The sequence below is a fragment of the Pelodiscus sinensis genome, chromosome 24, assembly GCF_049634645.1.
Source record: "Pelodiscus sinensis isolate JC-2024 chromosome 24, ASM4963464v1, whole genome shotgun sequence".
Lineage (NCBI taxonomy): Eukaryota > Metazoa > Chordata > Testudines > Trionychidae > Pelodiscus > Pelodiscus sinensis.
In genome coordinates, this window is record NC_134734.1 from 21,666,555 (window position 1) to 21,681,230 (window position 14,676).

The 14,676-nt window shown below is 45.0% G+C and overlaps 1 protein-coding gene across 2 annotated transcripts in view; it reads right to left on the reverse strand.

Annotated features, from left to right (window-relative positions):
* Positions 1-14,676, reverse strand: part of HORMAD1 (HORMA domain containing 1) — a 58,731-nt gene that overhangs the window by 31,164 nt on the left and 12,891 nt on the right. For both annotated transcript variants that reach the window (XM_075907336.1, XM_025179851.2), the window contains exons 8-11: positions 9,205-9,272; positions 4,157-4,308; positions 2,291-2,547; positions 832-898 (exon numbers count right to left, since the gene is read on the reverse strand). In XM_075907336.1, the coding sequence (XP_075763451.1) occupies positions 832-898; positions 2,291-2,547; positions 4,157-4,308; positions 9,205-9,272 (544 nt within the window). The remainder of the gene's footprint in view (positions 1-831; positions 899-2,290; positions 2,548-4,156; positions 4,309-9,204; positions 9,273-14,676) is intronic.

The window sequence follows — 14,676 nt, forward strand, 5'->3', positions numbered from 1 at the left end:
TTAGTTGGGATTGGTCCTGTTTTGGGTAGGGGGCTAGACTCGATGACCTGAGGTCTCTTCCAGCCCTAGGATTCTATGATTCTACTAGAGATTTCTTTTCATTGGTCTTTTGTTCTATTCGTTCTTTCTTTCTTTTTTGTTTGTTGTTGTTATTAAAAAAGGGGAAAATGAGGAGAGTGATGGCGAAAATAACTGTGGCGGGGGTGAGGAGAACCGAGCTGCCACTGGTGAGCCAGTTCCTCAGGAACGAGGGTAAAAACCAAAAAAATTCTTTTTTTTTCTTAAGAACAAGCAACAATGGGTAACTAACTGAGAAACACCAAAATTGATAGAACTGGCAGGAAAAAAACTGTAAAGCTGCATAAGGAGAATAAATGCCTGAGGTGAGATATGAGCTCCATCCGTGACCAAGAGCAGTAAATGAGGAACTGAAGGGTGGAAAGGGCTGCGTGTACGGGGTGCCAAACTGCCAACGGTGTAAGGCCCCTTCAGCGCATGTACAGCCCAACTAACAACTGCTAAGGAAAGCTCCAAAATGCAGCTCTGGGGATGACCCGTCACCAATGATGGAGCTCTCACGGGGACATTACCCAAAGAAGAACTTTATGTATAATATTTGTAAATAAACAAGACTGTATCAGGAAAATCCCTGGCTCTAACATCAATTTCTCCTCCTCATGGAAACAACATATAGGGCCCTGTGGATCAAAAGGGATAACAGTATTAAATTGTACTATTATATGTAACATAGTCTACTTCTCATTTCAATAATTTAGGAACTTAAGAACCAAGGGGCAAAAGTTGAGCTGTCTTGAATTCTATATTTATTACCTCCAACTTTTACTGATGTATTTGCATTTTTCTGAACTTCCATTTTATTATCTGCAACAAAATCTTCCTACGTAAAAAAAGAAAAAGAAGATACTTTGTAAATTCTATATCGGATTCTCAATGAAATAAAAATAATCATCCAAAAACATTAAACTGAACTAATCAGATTTGGCCCTAAGCTTCTAGGAGAGCCCTTGTCTTACCATGACAATGTGTAATTATTAACACAAAACCTTAACTTAGTGATCAAGGACACTCATCATCCACTCAAAATCTTAAAATACCATGTAAATAGAAAGTTAAGGGAAAGTTTCTTGTATTCTTTGCCTCTTTTATATTGTCCACACAACTGCCAATAACACACTCCAACACTACATGAGATATTCGCTTCCACCTCTGATACAAAAAAACAGTCTGTACCCATCTTAAAACTTTAATGTCAATCCCTTCCCAACACCTGCCCCCCTTGCCCTCTTCCTCCCTGATGCCCACCTCCTCCCGACCCTCTGCCCCAGTTCTCCTCACGCCCCTCTGTACCCTCACACATGACTTGCTCCATCCTCGGCCTTCCTCATGCCCACCCCTCTTCTCCCAGCACCCACTCCTCCCCTCTCCTCTTTCTTCTCTTGCCCCCATTGCTCTTCCTCCTCCTCTTCCAGGATCACCCTGTTCCCTCCCTTCTCCCCCACACTCCTCCTCTGTCCTTTCCTATCATTGTCTCCTCTTGGCCCCCTGGCATTTGTCTCTCCTACACCCTTGCCCCTTGGTGCCTTCCCCTTTCTTCTCCTGCCCTGGCCCCCTCCTTTCCCCTCAGCCAAGCCTCTTCCTCGCCTCACCTCCACCCTCCCCTTAGTTCTCCCCCTGTCCCTTCCCTCACCTTCTGTTTTCCTGACACCTGCACCCCTCAACGCCCCTCTAGCTTCCTGGTTCTGGAGCTGGGCTGCGTGGAGCCAGGGCCATGGCGCTATTTTTAGTACCCTTGCCCCGGTCCAGGAGCAGTAGCACTGTGGTCCAGTTTCAGTCTGGGCACACAGGGCAGCTGCTCGCCATCTGTCCCCACTCCAGGAGCAGCTGGGGCTGCGTGGCGGCTGAGGTCAGGAACATGGGGAACTAGAGGTGGCTGAATAGTGCAGGTGTGCCAGGACTCAAACTGGGGCCACGGTGCTATTTTTAGTAGTGCCACCCAGGTTTCAGCTCTGGCAGATGCCATGAGGGCCACATGGTGCCTGCCCAGCTGCTCCTAGGGTGGGGAAGCCACCCATCACATGGCCCCACCCTGGGAGCACCTGGGGCCACAGCTGTGAGGCTCTGCTGAGGGGTTGGGGGCAGGAATGAAAAACTTGGTTCATGTTCGTGCAGGCACGCACCTTACAAAGAACCCTGTTAGTGACCCTTTTCAAGAGAGTTCAAATGATAAAAAGATTTGGATATAAGTATGTAGCAACCTCCAAACCCTTACATTTATTTGCTGGTCCTGTTCTTCTGGATGATCTTTGTCCAATCTGATTAATTGCGTAGGCATCTTAGAGTCTCCTTGCTTTAGCAAGTTTTTATCAATATTTTCCATTCTTTCTTTCTCAGTTGTCACTTTAACTTTCAGCATATGAAAAGGGGTTGGTACCTCACCCACATTTAGGTACATTGGCTCTCCCTCAAATATCATTGTGTCACAATCACCTTCTTTAAAACCAGGAGGCTGGTAATCAGGTGGTGTAACTACAGAAAAATGTAATTAAATATGCTATTATGTGATAAAGTGTATTCTTACTTTTGGAAAAAATAAAAAGACTGTGTTGGAGTAACACTGTTAATTTTCCAGTTTGTATTAAATAAAGCCTATTTTTTTACAAAACAGAAACAATCTTATTAAAATATTAAAAAACTGAGACATCGGGGGGACTGTATTCGGACTGTATTCACTCTGTTTGCCTTGTAGTGTTGGATGTGATTCTGCTGTCCTGTGCTGTTCTGTAATAACTCTGTGTGTGCACGCACGCTTCAGTTTCCCTGAGCACTGCACACTATCTGGACAAGGAGGGGGAAGCTGGCCATGACTCAGTGGAGATATGTGCAGTCTCTCACATCCTGAGGGCCAGGTGACAGCAGAAACACCTCTGGCCCTGGAAAAGGAACAAAGGGAGAGGCGGAGCTGACACCAGGCTGGGGACTATAGGAAGGGGGGGAACGACAGGTCAGTCTTGGTTGGTTTAGGACAGTGGTCCCCAACACTGTGCCCACGGGCACCATAGCACCCGCTGGGGCATTTATGTGCGCCAGCCGAATAATTTTGGGGCCCGGCAGCCCCAAAAGGTTGGGGAGCACTGGTTTAGGATGAGAAAGGGGGCTTAGAGCAGCAAGGGGGGAACAGGGCCCAGAGATCCTGCTCCCCAAGAGAAATGGCACTGAATGCTCCTAGTTCCTATGTTAACAATTATCCTGTGCTACGCTGTGTCCCTGGGTACGTCTAGACTACATGCCTCTGCCAACAGAGGCATGTAAAATGGGCTACCCGACATAGTCCCTGGCTTCATTAAAATAAAAACGGCCGCCGCGCTGTGCTGGCTCAGCTGATCGTCGGCACAGCGCACAAGTCAAGACGCAGCTCGGTTGACAAGGGAAGCCTTTGTCGACCGCTCCTATAAACCCCATATCACGAGGCATAAGGGAGCAGTCGACAAAGGCTTCCTTGTTAACCGATCCGTGACAGATCTAGATGTACGACCTGTGAATCAAGAAACCTTCTGTTCTACCTGCTGGCTGAAAATCACATCTGGCTGCAGATGGGGATGCCAGGCCAAGTGACTCTCCCAAGCCCCTTGACATACACATAAAAATATAACCTCAAAAAAATTACTGATATAAAACTGTGATATATTCTAAAAAGTTTAATTCCAATAGCCTTTTAAGTGGGATATAAAACCAGGTCTAACTTTCCCATCCAAACTTCAGAGTTTGGTCCTTCTTTAAACCATTGAAATACACTTCTACATTTTCCTAATTAAAAATGCATCATATTAAAAAGATTTATTAAAATTTCATGAATCAAATTTCCAAATTAAGACAATGAGATGCAGTTTTTATATTATCTAAGGTGAAATCTTGACTCTACTGAAGTCAATGGCAAATCTCCCAAAGTTTCCAATAAAGCCAGAAATGGATTTTAGCCAAAGAACTTTGAAAAATCAGTACTATGCAGAGGTAAACACATATGAGATAACTAACATCTGTTTGGCTTTAACATTCATAATTACATAAAATGCTGTTTAAATCATTTTAAAATATTTATTTATACACTAAATAAATCAAGATAATTTGGAAATAGTACCTTCATCATAATAAAAAAGCTTCATAGTCAAGCACACATCATTAGGTAAAGGGCCCAGATTCTGCATCAGAACATAAATCTTCCGAATCAGGAGGATACTTGCTTTCTTAGTGTCTGTACATGTGATGTTGGAATCATTTCTTTTATTTTTACTAGGAAAAAACAAAATATTCAGATCTTTTATGGGAACGAAATTGTTTCTAATATCATAAATATACCATGAATTACTTACAAGTGATTATAAATATTCCAAGCAAGTGAATATCACGCTATTAGGGTATGTCTACACTTGCACCCTATTTCGAGAGAGGGATGCAAATCTACACATTCAAAATTGCAAATGAAGCCGGGATTTAAATATCCTGCACTTCATTTGCATATTTGCGTTATGGCTCTATTTCGAAATAGCGCTATTTCGAAAAAAGAATCGCTGTCTAGACGCAGTTATTTCGGGAGAAAACCCTTCTTCTGAAATAACCCTTATTCCTCCTATGATGAGGTTTACCAGTTATTTCGGAAGAAGGGTTTTCTTTCGAAATAACCGCGTCTAGATAGCGTTTTTTTTTAAATAGCGCCATAACGCGAATATGCTAATGATTGCTGTGCTTTGTGGGGATATATAATGACGCCAGCCAGTGTTGCAGGCAACACAAGTGAAGCCTTGCATGCTGGACCACTAAAGTGATGGCGGCCATATGTCCCATAAGTTGTAGACAAGTGAGCACTGACACAGTAGGAGCAAGCATGATGATGGTGGTTAGATCTTGAATTGCTTTGAAATGTTCCAGAGATAAGAATGCTTGAGCCGTGATGGAGTCTAGTTGTGCCCCTATACATTTTATGATCCGAGTGGGCTCTATCATAGATTTTTGTTCGTTAATAATAAAACCAAGGGATTCGAGGGTCCGTCTGGCTAGTGTGATCATATGGGATGTCTCTTCTCGTGATCGGCCCTTTATGAGACAATCGTCGAGATAAGGGAAAATGATTACGTCCTTGCAACATAAATGAGCTGCTACGACCAACAGAGTCTGCAAGAAAACTCTGGGAGCAGCTGCGAAGCTAAACAGCAGCACACGGTACTGGAAGTAACTGTCGCCAATGACAAAACGATGAAAACACCTGTGGGCAGGATGGATGGTGATGTGGAAATAGGCGTCTTGCAGGTGGAGGGCTGCAAACCAATCGTCCTTGTCTAATGAGGGTACTATGGTGGAGAGGGTCACCATCTTGAATCTTTGCTTTCGGAGATGCCGATTCAATTTACCTGAGGTCAAGGATGAGTCTCCAGCCCCGGACTTCTTCTCCGTGAGAAAAAAACGAGAATAGAACCCTCTTCCTCAGAATTGCATTGGAATGCTTTGTAGCCCCAATGGACAGGAGACAACTGACCTCCTGTTTCAAAAGGTCCTTGTGAGATGGGTCCCTGGAGAGGGACGGGGTAGGTGGGGTTGTGGGTGAAATGGACATGAACGGAACGGTGAACCCCAATGACACTAGTTGCAACACCCATCGGTCTGATGTTATAGCTGTCCATTGAGCTTGGAACAGTCATAGGCAATGGTGGAAGAGGTAGGTGACATGATGTTTCTCCTCTGTAGGAAGGACTGGTTGCATACCCTCGACAAAGAAGTCAAACCTGCAGCTTTGTGGCCGCCTGTGTTGTGGGCGTTGCCTTGAACGGAACTGATCCGACACTCGATGTTGCTATTTCTGAAAAGTGTAATCGTACCTTCTTTGATACGGGTAGTACCTCTTGCGTCTAAAGGGGGGCGTGTACATCCCAAGGAGACAAAGTGTTGTCTGAGAATCTTTCCCCGAATGGAGGACCTCATCCGTTTAGTGTGCCAAGAGCCTTTTCTTTTCAAACGGGAGGTCCTCCACCTTGTTCTGAAGCTCTTTAGGGATTGCAGCCGAAGCAAGCCAGGACGATCTTCTCATCATGATCGCTGTTGCAGCTGTTCGTGTGGCCATGTCCACCACGTCTAGGGAAATCTGCAAACCTGCTCTTGATGAAGCATAACCCTCCTGCACCACAGATTTTAAAAGTGGCTTCTTTGAATCAGGGAGATATCACAAGAGATCTGCCACCTTGGAATAGTTATCAAAGTTGTGAGTTGATAATAGGGCGGAATAATTTCCAATGCACAGGATTAGTGTAGCTGATGAATACACCTTCCTGACAAAGATGTCCAATTTTTTAAATCCAGTGTCGTGGTCTTGTACTGTGGTGCCTTGGCTTGCTGTTGTGCCGCATCAATCACTAATGAGTTTGGTTGCGGATGATTGTGTAAGAACTCGAGGACTTTGGAGAGCACAAAATATTTTTTGTCCGCTTGCCTACTAGTTGGTGGGATGGAGGCTGGGCTCTGCCAGATGTCTTCGGCAGCCTCCATAATGGCCTCATCAATGGGGAGAGCAATCTTGGAACTTTGCTGAGGATGCAAGTTTTTCAGCAATCGATCTTGTCTGGCCTGCACTAGGGCCAATTGGACCTCTTGGGACTGAGCCACCCACTTGAAAAGCTCCTGAAATTGTTTCAAGTCATCTGGTGGGGACATATCCGCCGGGAAAACCACCTCATCAGGGAAGAGGAGGAATGGTCCGCTATAGGTGGCTCTGGTTGCTGATCAACTGCCTCCAATAACTGACCCTCTTCCGGCTCCGAGAGCTGAGTCACCATGAGTGGGCTCTGCGGAGGGGGGAGTTGGTTGGTGTCTTTGATGCTGCTGCAGTTCTGCTAGAGCAGACTGATGGGTTGGGGAGCGGCAAGAGCATGGAGATCGCTGATGTGACCATGAGTGATAGCAGCAGCGCTGAGAGTAAGCTGACCTATGATGGTGGTCGTAATATCGGTCCTATCGAGATGGTGACCTGACGCTACCATGCCGTCTGCTGTAACCGATGTGAGACAATCATAATGGAGGGTAAGAATAACGTGATGATCGCCCACAGGAAGGCGATGGGGAATATGACTGGTGTCTGTAATAATGACTGTCACGAGGCTGCAAGCAGTCTCAGTATGGGGATCGAGGGCTCCTCCGAGAATAGTAATGAGCTCTAGGGCTGTGGTGACGATACATGTGCTGCAAGGGTGAGCGGTGCAATGGAGGCGAGGGAGACAGCTCTGGCAAAAAAGTAGGAGAAGGAGAAGTACTTCGAAGTAGGAATAAGAAATCCTCCGGAAAAGGGCTTTATTCCGGAGGATCGTGCCAGTCTACACGCTTTTTTTCCGGCTTTTCCCCAAGCCGGAAAAAAAGCGGCGGACATGTTTATTTAAATCCGCGGGGGATATTTAAATCCCCTGCGGATTTCCCTATTCCCAAGTTCAAAATTAGCATGCCCCTTCTGAAAAAGGGGCCAGTGTAGATGTAGCCCTACAGTGGAGCACCCACAGGGACCACTCAAAGAAGAACCTTTTCTGATTTCTTCACAATAGGTGGTATTGGAGAGTTACCGGTGGCCTTAACATAGCCATCCTGGTTGAGAACTATGATGGTGCCTCCTTTGTCTGATAGTTCAATCACTATCTGTTGGTTACATTTCAGGGACTGTATAGTTATTCTCTGAGGGACATCTACACTACATGCTTATTTCGAAATAAGCTATTCCGGAATAGTTATTCCAAAATTGCTCATTTCGAAATAGCATGTCTACATTGCAGGGAAGCCTCAAAATTAGTCCAAGGCAGGCTTCCCTAATACAGACGTGCTATCTCTAATTAGAGCCCCAGGAGGCACTGGGGAGGAATAACTTAAAATGGCCCTGGAGAGGGGCTATTTCAAAAGAGCAGCACTGAAGCATCTATACATGCCTTATTTCAAAATAGCTATTTCGGAATAGACATTATTCCTTGTAGAATGAAGTTTACAGATTTTGGAATAAGCTGTCCAGTATTTTGAAATAACGGAATGGTCATCTAGTTATCTTGAAATAAAAGAGCAAAGTAGACGCACCCTTCACTATGGATGTGATGTTTGTAAAAGATTTCATAGACAATTTTTTTTCTAAAGCAATCAGTGTAATGATCAAGAGTATGGTTTCATCTGCTCTATGGTGTCTAGTCATCTGATTATTTTTTTCTAATGACTGTCAGTGGGGACACGATAATTGTGAATATAGTGTCATAACTGTTGTGAAAAAATCATTTGAGGAAAAGGTGGAAGAAATGTTTTACTTTTTCACAGGTTAGTATTGTATCACATGCTGTAGTGAGGCAGAAGTTCAGTCCTTTGGAGAACACAGCTAATTCAGCTCCACGCAAGGGTGGTCTTGATAAATCGATAATGTCCGAGTGCTGTATAGAGTCTAGGTTTCTTTGGCTCTCTCTGTGGCTCGAAAACATGTCTCTTTCATCAACAGAAATTGGTCCAATAAAAGATATTACTTCACCCACCTTATTGCTCTCAATAACCTGGAACTGACATGGCTACAATTACACTGCATACTGGCACTTTATATTAGATATAGTTTGAAAAACTCTTATCCTCCAATATTTAAGAGAAAGAAACTAGTACATTTCAAGCCTAAGTATGTGTACACATACTTAAAACCTTATGAATTGTGAGTAGTTCTATTGACTCCAATGGGACTACTCACAGATCATAAAGTTGAGCATACATGTTAGTGTTTGAAGGATGAGGGATCAAGTATGTAAAATGAATGAATAGTCTGTGTCCTGGGGAAGAGAACCAGATTTGTATTAAATAAGTGCTTCCTACATTTTTAATATCTGTCTTAACATTTTTTCAAAAGTACTAACCCCAAACCATCTCTGTGTGTGCACACTGTGTGTGTATCAGAAACCAAAAGGGCAAACAGAGGGCACTGTGAAATCATTCACTAGCATACTAAGCAATATATCTAGCTAATATGATACTGTACCTTTGATATATCTACAATTTAAAAGTAAGTTTCCTTACTGAACTTAATTTTAAGATTCATCTTCCAAAATCAAACAACAGGTAACAAATTTCACCAATATGCTAGCTCAACCTATTATTGAAAGATGTTAATTGCATAGCAGAGAGAAACCAAAAGGACAATACCTGGTGAAATCCATTACCGGCCCATTGTGGGTATACTTGAATTTGAACTGATAACATTCTGTAATGGTCTAAACACAAAACACAGTAATTATAGGTCTTACACATACACTACCAATTGTTAAGAAGTAAATTATGAGACGCTCACTCACCTGCACAGTAATTGATGTTCTTCAAGATCAGTGTACCTGTAGGTATTCCCCACATTAGGTGTGGCTGCGCCCCTGCACCATGGATCAGAATCTTCAAAGCAGTGTCCCTGGGGCCATGCATGTGCGGAGCCTGAACTGTGCACTCTTAAGTGTGCTGGCATTGCACATGTGCAAGCTTCCCCCCTCCCCCGCCACCAGTTCCTTCTCTACCTTGCAGAAAGACCCCCTTTGAAGAGACACCAAACTCCAAACCAGAGGGGAGGAAGGAAGGGTAGTGGAGCACCCACAAGAACACTCATCTTGAAGAACATCAATTATTGCACGGGTGAGTAACATCCTCTTCAAGAGATATCCCTGTGGGTACTCCACATTAGGTGATTGCAAAGCTGTATGTTTTAAGGAGACAGGGACTTCAGATCTGATAGAAAGGCAGTGGAGAGAACCACCTGGGAGAACTTGAGGTCAGACAATAGGCCTAGAGTTAAAGCATAATTCTTGGAGAAGGTCTGGTCCGATCCCCAGGTAGCAGTTTGGCAAATATCCGCAATGGGAACCATGTTTAAGGGATACTGAGGTAGATTTGGCCCTAGTGGAGTGTGCTCGAATATTAGTAGAAGAATTAGTAGAGGAAGAATTGTAACAGTCTAATACAGTCTGAGATCCAACAGGAGAGTCTCTGCAACAAGACAGCTTGACCTTTATTATAGTTTGCTATAGAGACGAAAAGCTTGGGAGAGAATCTGCAGTTTTGTACGATGTAGATAGAAAGTGTTCTGCCTCTGTCCAGTATATGCATTGTTGATTCAAATAAGTTGGCATGGAGTTTTGAAAAGAATGCGTGTTGAGATGGAAGAAAGAGTGTATTTTGGGTAAGAATTTTGGGTGGGTGAGAAAGGTCGCCTTATCATTTAGGACGTTTATGTGAAGTTCTAGGATGTTTATGTGAAGAGTCCTTTCTGCATTGGACCATAGCGTGTGGTGCACTAGGTGTGCTCCCCATCCTGTGACAGAGGCATCTGTTGTTATGGTTACAGTAGGATTCTGGGTGAAAAAGGAGACCCCCTGAGCAAAGGTTTTTGGTTACTGTGCAACAGTGGAGGGATTACCTCACCATTGTGGGGATGGATAGGAGTTTGGAAACTGGGTGTATATTTGGTTTGTACACGCTTCTGAGCCAGTTTCATAGGCACCACATGTAAAGACGTGTGCATGTTACTACAAAGTTGCATGCGGTGATGTGCCCCAGTAATTGAAGGCAGCTGTGGGCCGTTACTCTGGGACTGGATTGTAGCTTGTGGACCAGTTCCCTTATTTGGTGAAACTAGCCTGTGGGAAGAGAGGCAGTGGCTGTTGTAGAGTCCAAGTGAGTCCCTAGGAATTGTATAATCTGTGATGGAAGTAAAGTAGACTTTGTTTTATTTGCAGACCAAGACATATGAAGACAAGCATCATGATGGAGGTATTGCGTTGGGAGTCAAGTTTGGAGCGTGCTTTGAGGAGACAATCATCTAGGTAAGGAAATATAATATTTTGCTTTCTTAGGTAGACCGTGACACCTGATAGTACTTTCAAGAATATCCTCAAAGCAGTGGATAGGCCAAATGATAGTACCTTGTATAGGTAATGGTTGGGACCTAAGACAAACAGAAGAAAACGTCTATGAGTTGGGTGAATAGAAATATGAAAGTATGTCTCTTGCAAATCGAGGGATGAGAACCAGTAACCCTGTTCCAGTGCTGGGATAATGGTAGCAAATGTCACCATCTTCCGCACATATTTATTTAACTCTCAAATCAAGGATTGGACATCATCCCTCTGATTTCTTCTCTGTGAGAAAAGAGTGGGAATAAAAGCCCTTATATACTGGAAGGGGACTGTTTCTATAGCTTCCAAGTGGAGAAGGTGTTGTATCTCCTGTTGGAGAACAGTCTCATGAGTGTGGTTCCTGAAGAGGAATGGGGTAGGCAGTCAGGAAGGAGGTGTAGTCATAAAGGGAATGGTGTAGCCGTGCTCAATTGAAGCACCCATTTATCTGATGCTATGGATAACTAATTATGGTAAAAAGGTAAGAGGCAGTGCTGAAAGAGTTTATGCGAGGATGGTGACAATGGAGAAGGCGAGTGGTTTTTGGAACCCTCGACACGTCTCAAATCTGCTTATTGGGCTGCTGAGATTGTTGCGTAGTATTGGAAGGTCGGTGATGTCACTGGGACCTATTCCTGTTACACTGTTATTGTTGTTGGTCCTGCTTAGGGCAGTGCTGGGTATACTGGGAGTATCTTAGTCAATACCTAAAGTGTCTCCTCCTAGGTGCGGGATTATGGATGCCAAGGGATCAAAGTGTTGCCCTAGAGTCTTTAATTGTATGCAGAACCTCATTGGTTTGGCTGTAAACAATTTTTCACAGTCAAAGGGGATATCCTCAATGGTGGATTGGATCTCTCTGGGGAAAGAAGCTGAGTTAAACCAGGAGGCTCACCTCATGATGACTGCAGTAGCCGTGGACCTCACAGCTGTGTCTGCCGCATCAAGAGCTGCCTGCAAAACTGTTCAGGAGATTGTGTGTCCCTCAGCAATTACGGCTTTAAATTGTTGTTTCTTTGCCTCCGGTATGTCGGCAATAAAGTCGCTAAATTTGGAATAGTTTCTGTGATCATCTTTGCTCAGCAAGGCTGCATAATTGGCCACTAGAAACTGCAGCATGGATGACATATAGACCTTACATCCAAATAGGTCGAGCCATTTACTATCACAATCGGAAAGTGTAGACCTGAAATGTTGCTATTTACTTTTCTGGTGGGCAGCCTCCACAACCAGTGAGTTAGGTGCAGGGTGAGTAAACAGGAACTCAGAGCCCTAGGGTTGGACATAATATTTTCTGTTCACCCTTTTACATGTAAGTGTGGTGGCGGCAGGTGTTTGCCAGATGGTTTTAGCTGGCTCCATGATTGCTGGGTTAATAGGTAGGACTATTTTTGAAGATGTTACCAACTGGAGTATGTATATAAGCTCATGTTGGTTCTCCACAACCTTTTGCAGCAGGATGTTGAGTTCCGAAGAAACATGCTTAAAGAGGTCCTGGAAATGTGAGAAGTCATCAGCAGTCGTAGGAGGAGGGGGCATGATGGCTTTATCGGGCAAGGAAGAGGAGTTAGTATCTAAAGATCTGTCCAGAGTCAGGTCTATGTTCTCTTGCTGACACTGTGGAGCTGGTGATTGAGGTGGAGGGGAACTATCTCTGCGATGTGGCATGATTTCTGGTAGACAGATGTCTGTGGTGTGAGCCCCATGAATGCCAGTACTGCCACTGCAGCGGATAGGGTATTGGAGGTGGCATCCATGGGTTTCCATACCAAGGGAGCAGGTCTCTTTGTCTGGTATATCTTGTGTGAACTCTGGTGGAATAGATGGAGTACGGTAGTCAGTAGGAGGAAAGTTCTGAGAGAAGAAAAGTACCTTCACATTATCATCGTCCTCCTCGCTCAAAAATTGCTCCAGCGAGAGCAGATGAGTACCAATTGTGCTGGTGATGTTGGAGGTGACTGCATGGTACCAGCGAGCATCGTAGAAGCGGTAGATACTGGCAGAGGTGCCTGCGGTGCCGTTGTGACATTCTCGGTGCCTGCAGTGCCATGTGCTGTGAGGCAGGCAACTTGAAGCCTGTGGCCTTGGCACAGGATTTCATTGCAGTGCTGGCATTGCCAGAGATGCCCAGTGTGTCATAAGTGCTGAGGCATGGTGCTGCAGATGTTCTTGGCACTGAGACTGATGGTTATACAGTGCCAGAGGGTTCTGAAGAAGCTCACTTTTTCACGGGCTTTTTATCTCTACAAGATTGAGAGGCCTCAGAATCTTGCCCTGAGTCAGAGGCAGGGCGTAATGATTTTTCAAGTAGTATTAATTTAAGATGGAGATCTCAGTCCCAGCGAGCTTTTGATTTTAGTTTTGAGCAGTGGGGACATTTTTGAGAGATATGGACTTCCCAGAGGCAATGGATACATTGGGAGTGCCCATTGGAAACTGGAATAGGATCATTGCAAGAGGAGCAACATTTAAATCCTGGAAAGCCAGGCAGTTTAACTAACTAAACTGAAATGGGAGAGAAAGGGCTTTTTTTTTTAAACAGGGGAAGGAAGGGGAAGTTACTCACCAGGTGTAGTAACGATCGTTCTTCGAGATGTGTCCCCGTGGATGCTCCACTGAAGGTGTCGGGCTCGTCCCGGCGCCGCTGATCGGAGGCTTTTCATAGCCGTAACCGGCCGGACCGCGCATGCGCGGCAGGTTTCGCGCGGTTTCTTCAGTCACGCGGTCCGGCCCCTCCGCCAGTTCCTGTCACCGTCCGGAATCTGTAATGAGACAAAAGAACAGACCCGGAGCGGGGAGGAGGGCGGGACGTGGAGCACCCACGGGGACACATCTCGAAGAACGATTGTTACTACACCTGGTGAGTAACTTCCCCTTCTTCTTCGAGTGGTCCCCGTGGGTGCTCCACTCAAGGTGAGTACAAAGCAGTAGCCCAAATGCGCACCGGGTCAATGTTCCTCCATAGAGGCTAGAACCGCGGACGCTACAGCTGCATCCGAGGCCCAACGTCGTACTATAGCGTAGTGATGAACAAAAGAAGTGCTAGAGGACCAGGTGGCTGCTCGGCAGATGTCGCTGAGAGGTACGCCTCTGGCAAAGGCAGTGGAGGTGGCCATCACTCTAGTGGAATGAGCAATCGGTTGAGAAGGGAGAGGCCTTCCCTTGAGCGAGTGACAGATCGAAATGCAATCGGTAATCAATCTAGCTATGCGTTGACTGGAAAGAGGATTGCCTTTAGAGCGCTGTGCTATGGACACGAGTAGTCTGTCCGTACGTCTCCATGAGCGCGTTCTTTCTATATAAAAAGCGAGTGCTAGTCGCACATCGAGCATATGAAGCAAGGTCTCTGATGAAGAAGCATGCGGTCTGGGGTAGAAGGCAGTCAAAACTATAGGTTCATTAATATGAAAGGAAGTATTGATCTTGGGGATGAATGTTGGATGTAGGCGTAAAGTCACTGTGGTCTTTGAAAAGGATGTGTAGGGCGGACTCGCCATCAACGCCCCTAACTCGCTCACTCTACGTGCGGAAGTGATAGCCAGTAGGAATACAACTTTCATCGTTAACATTCGGAGCGGTATTGATGCCAACGGTTCAAAGGGGGGATGCATAATTGTACGTAGGACCAAATCGAGGCTCCAGGCTGGTGGAGGGGGTCTGTGAGGTGGATGCAAGTTCGTTAGACCTTTTAGAAATCTTTTTGTAATTTGGTGGGAAAAAATCGGGGAACCTTGCAGAG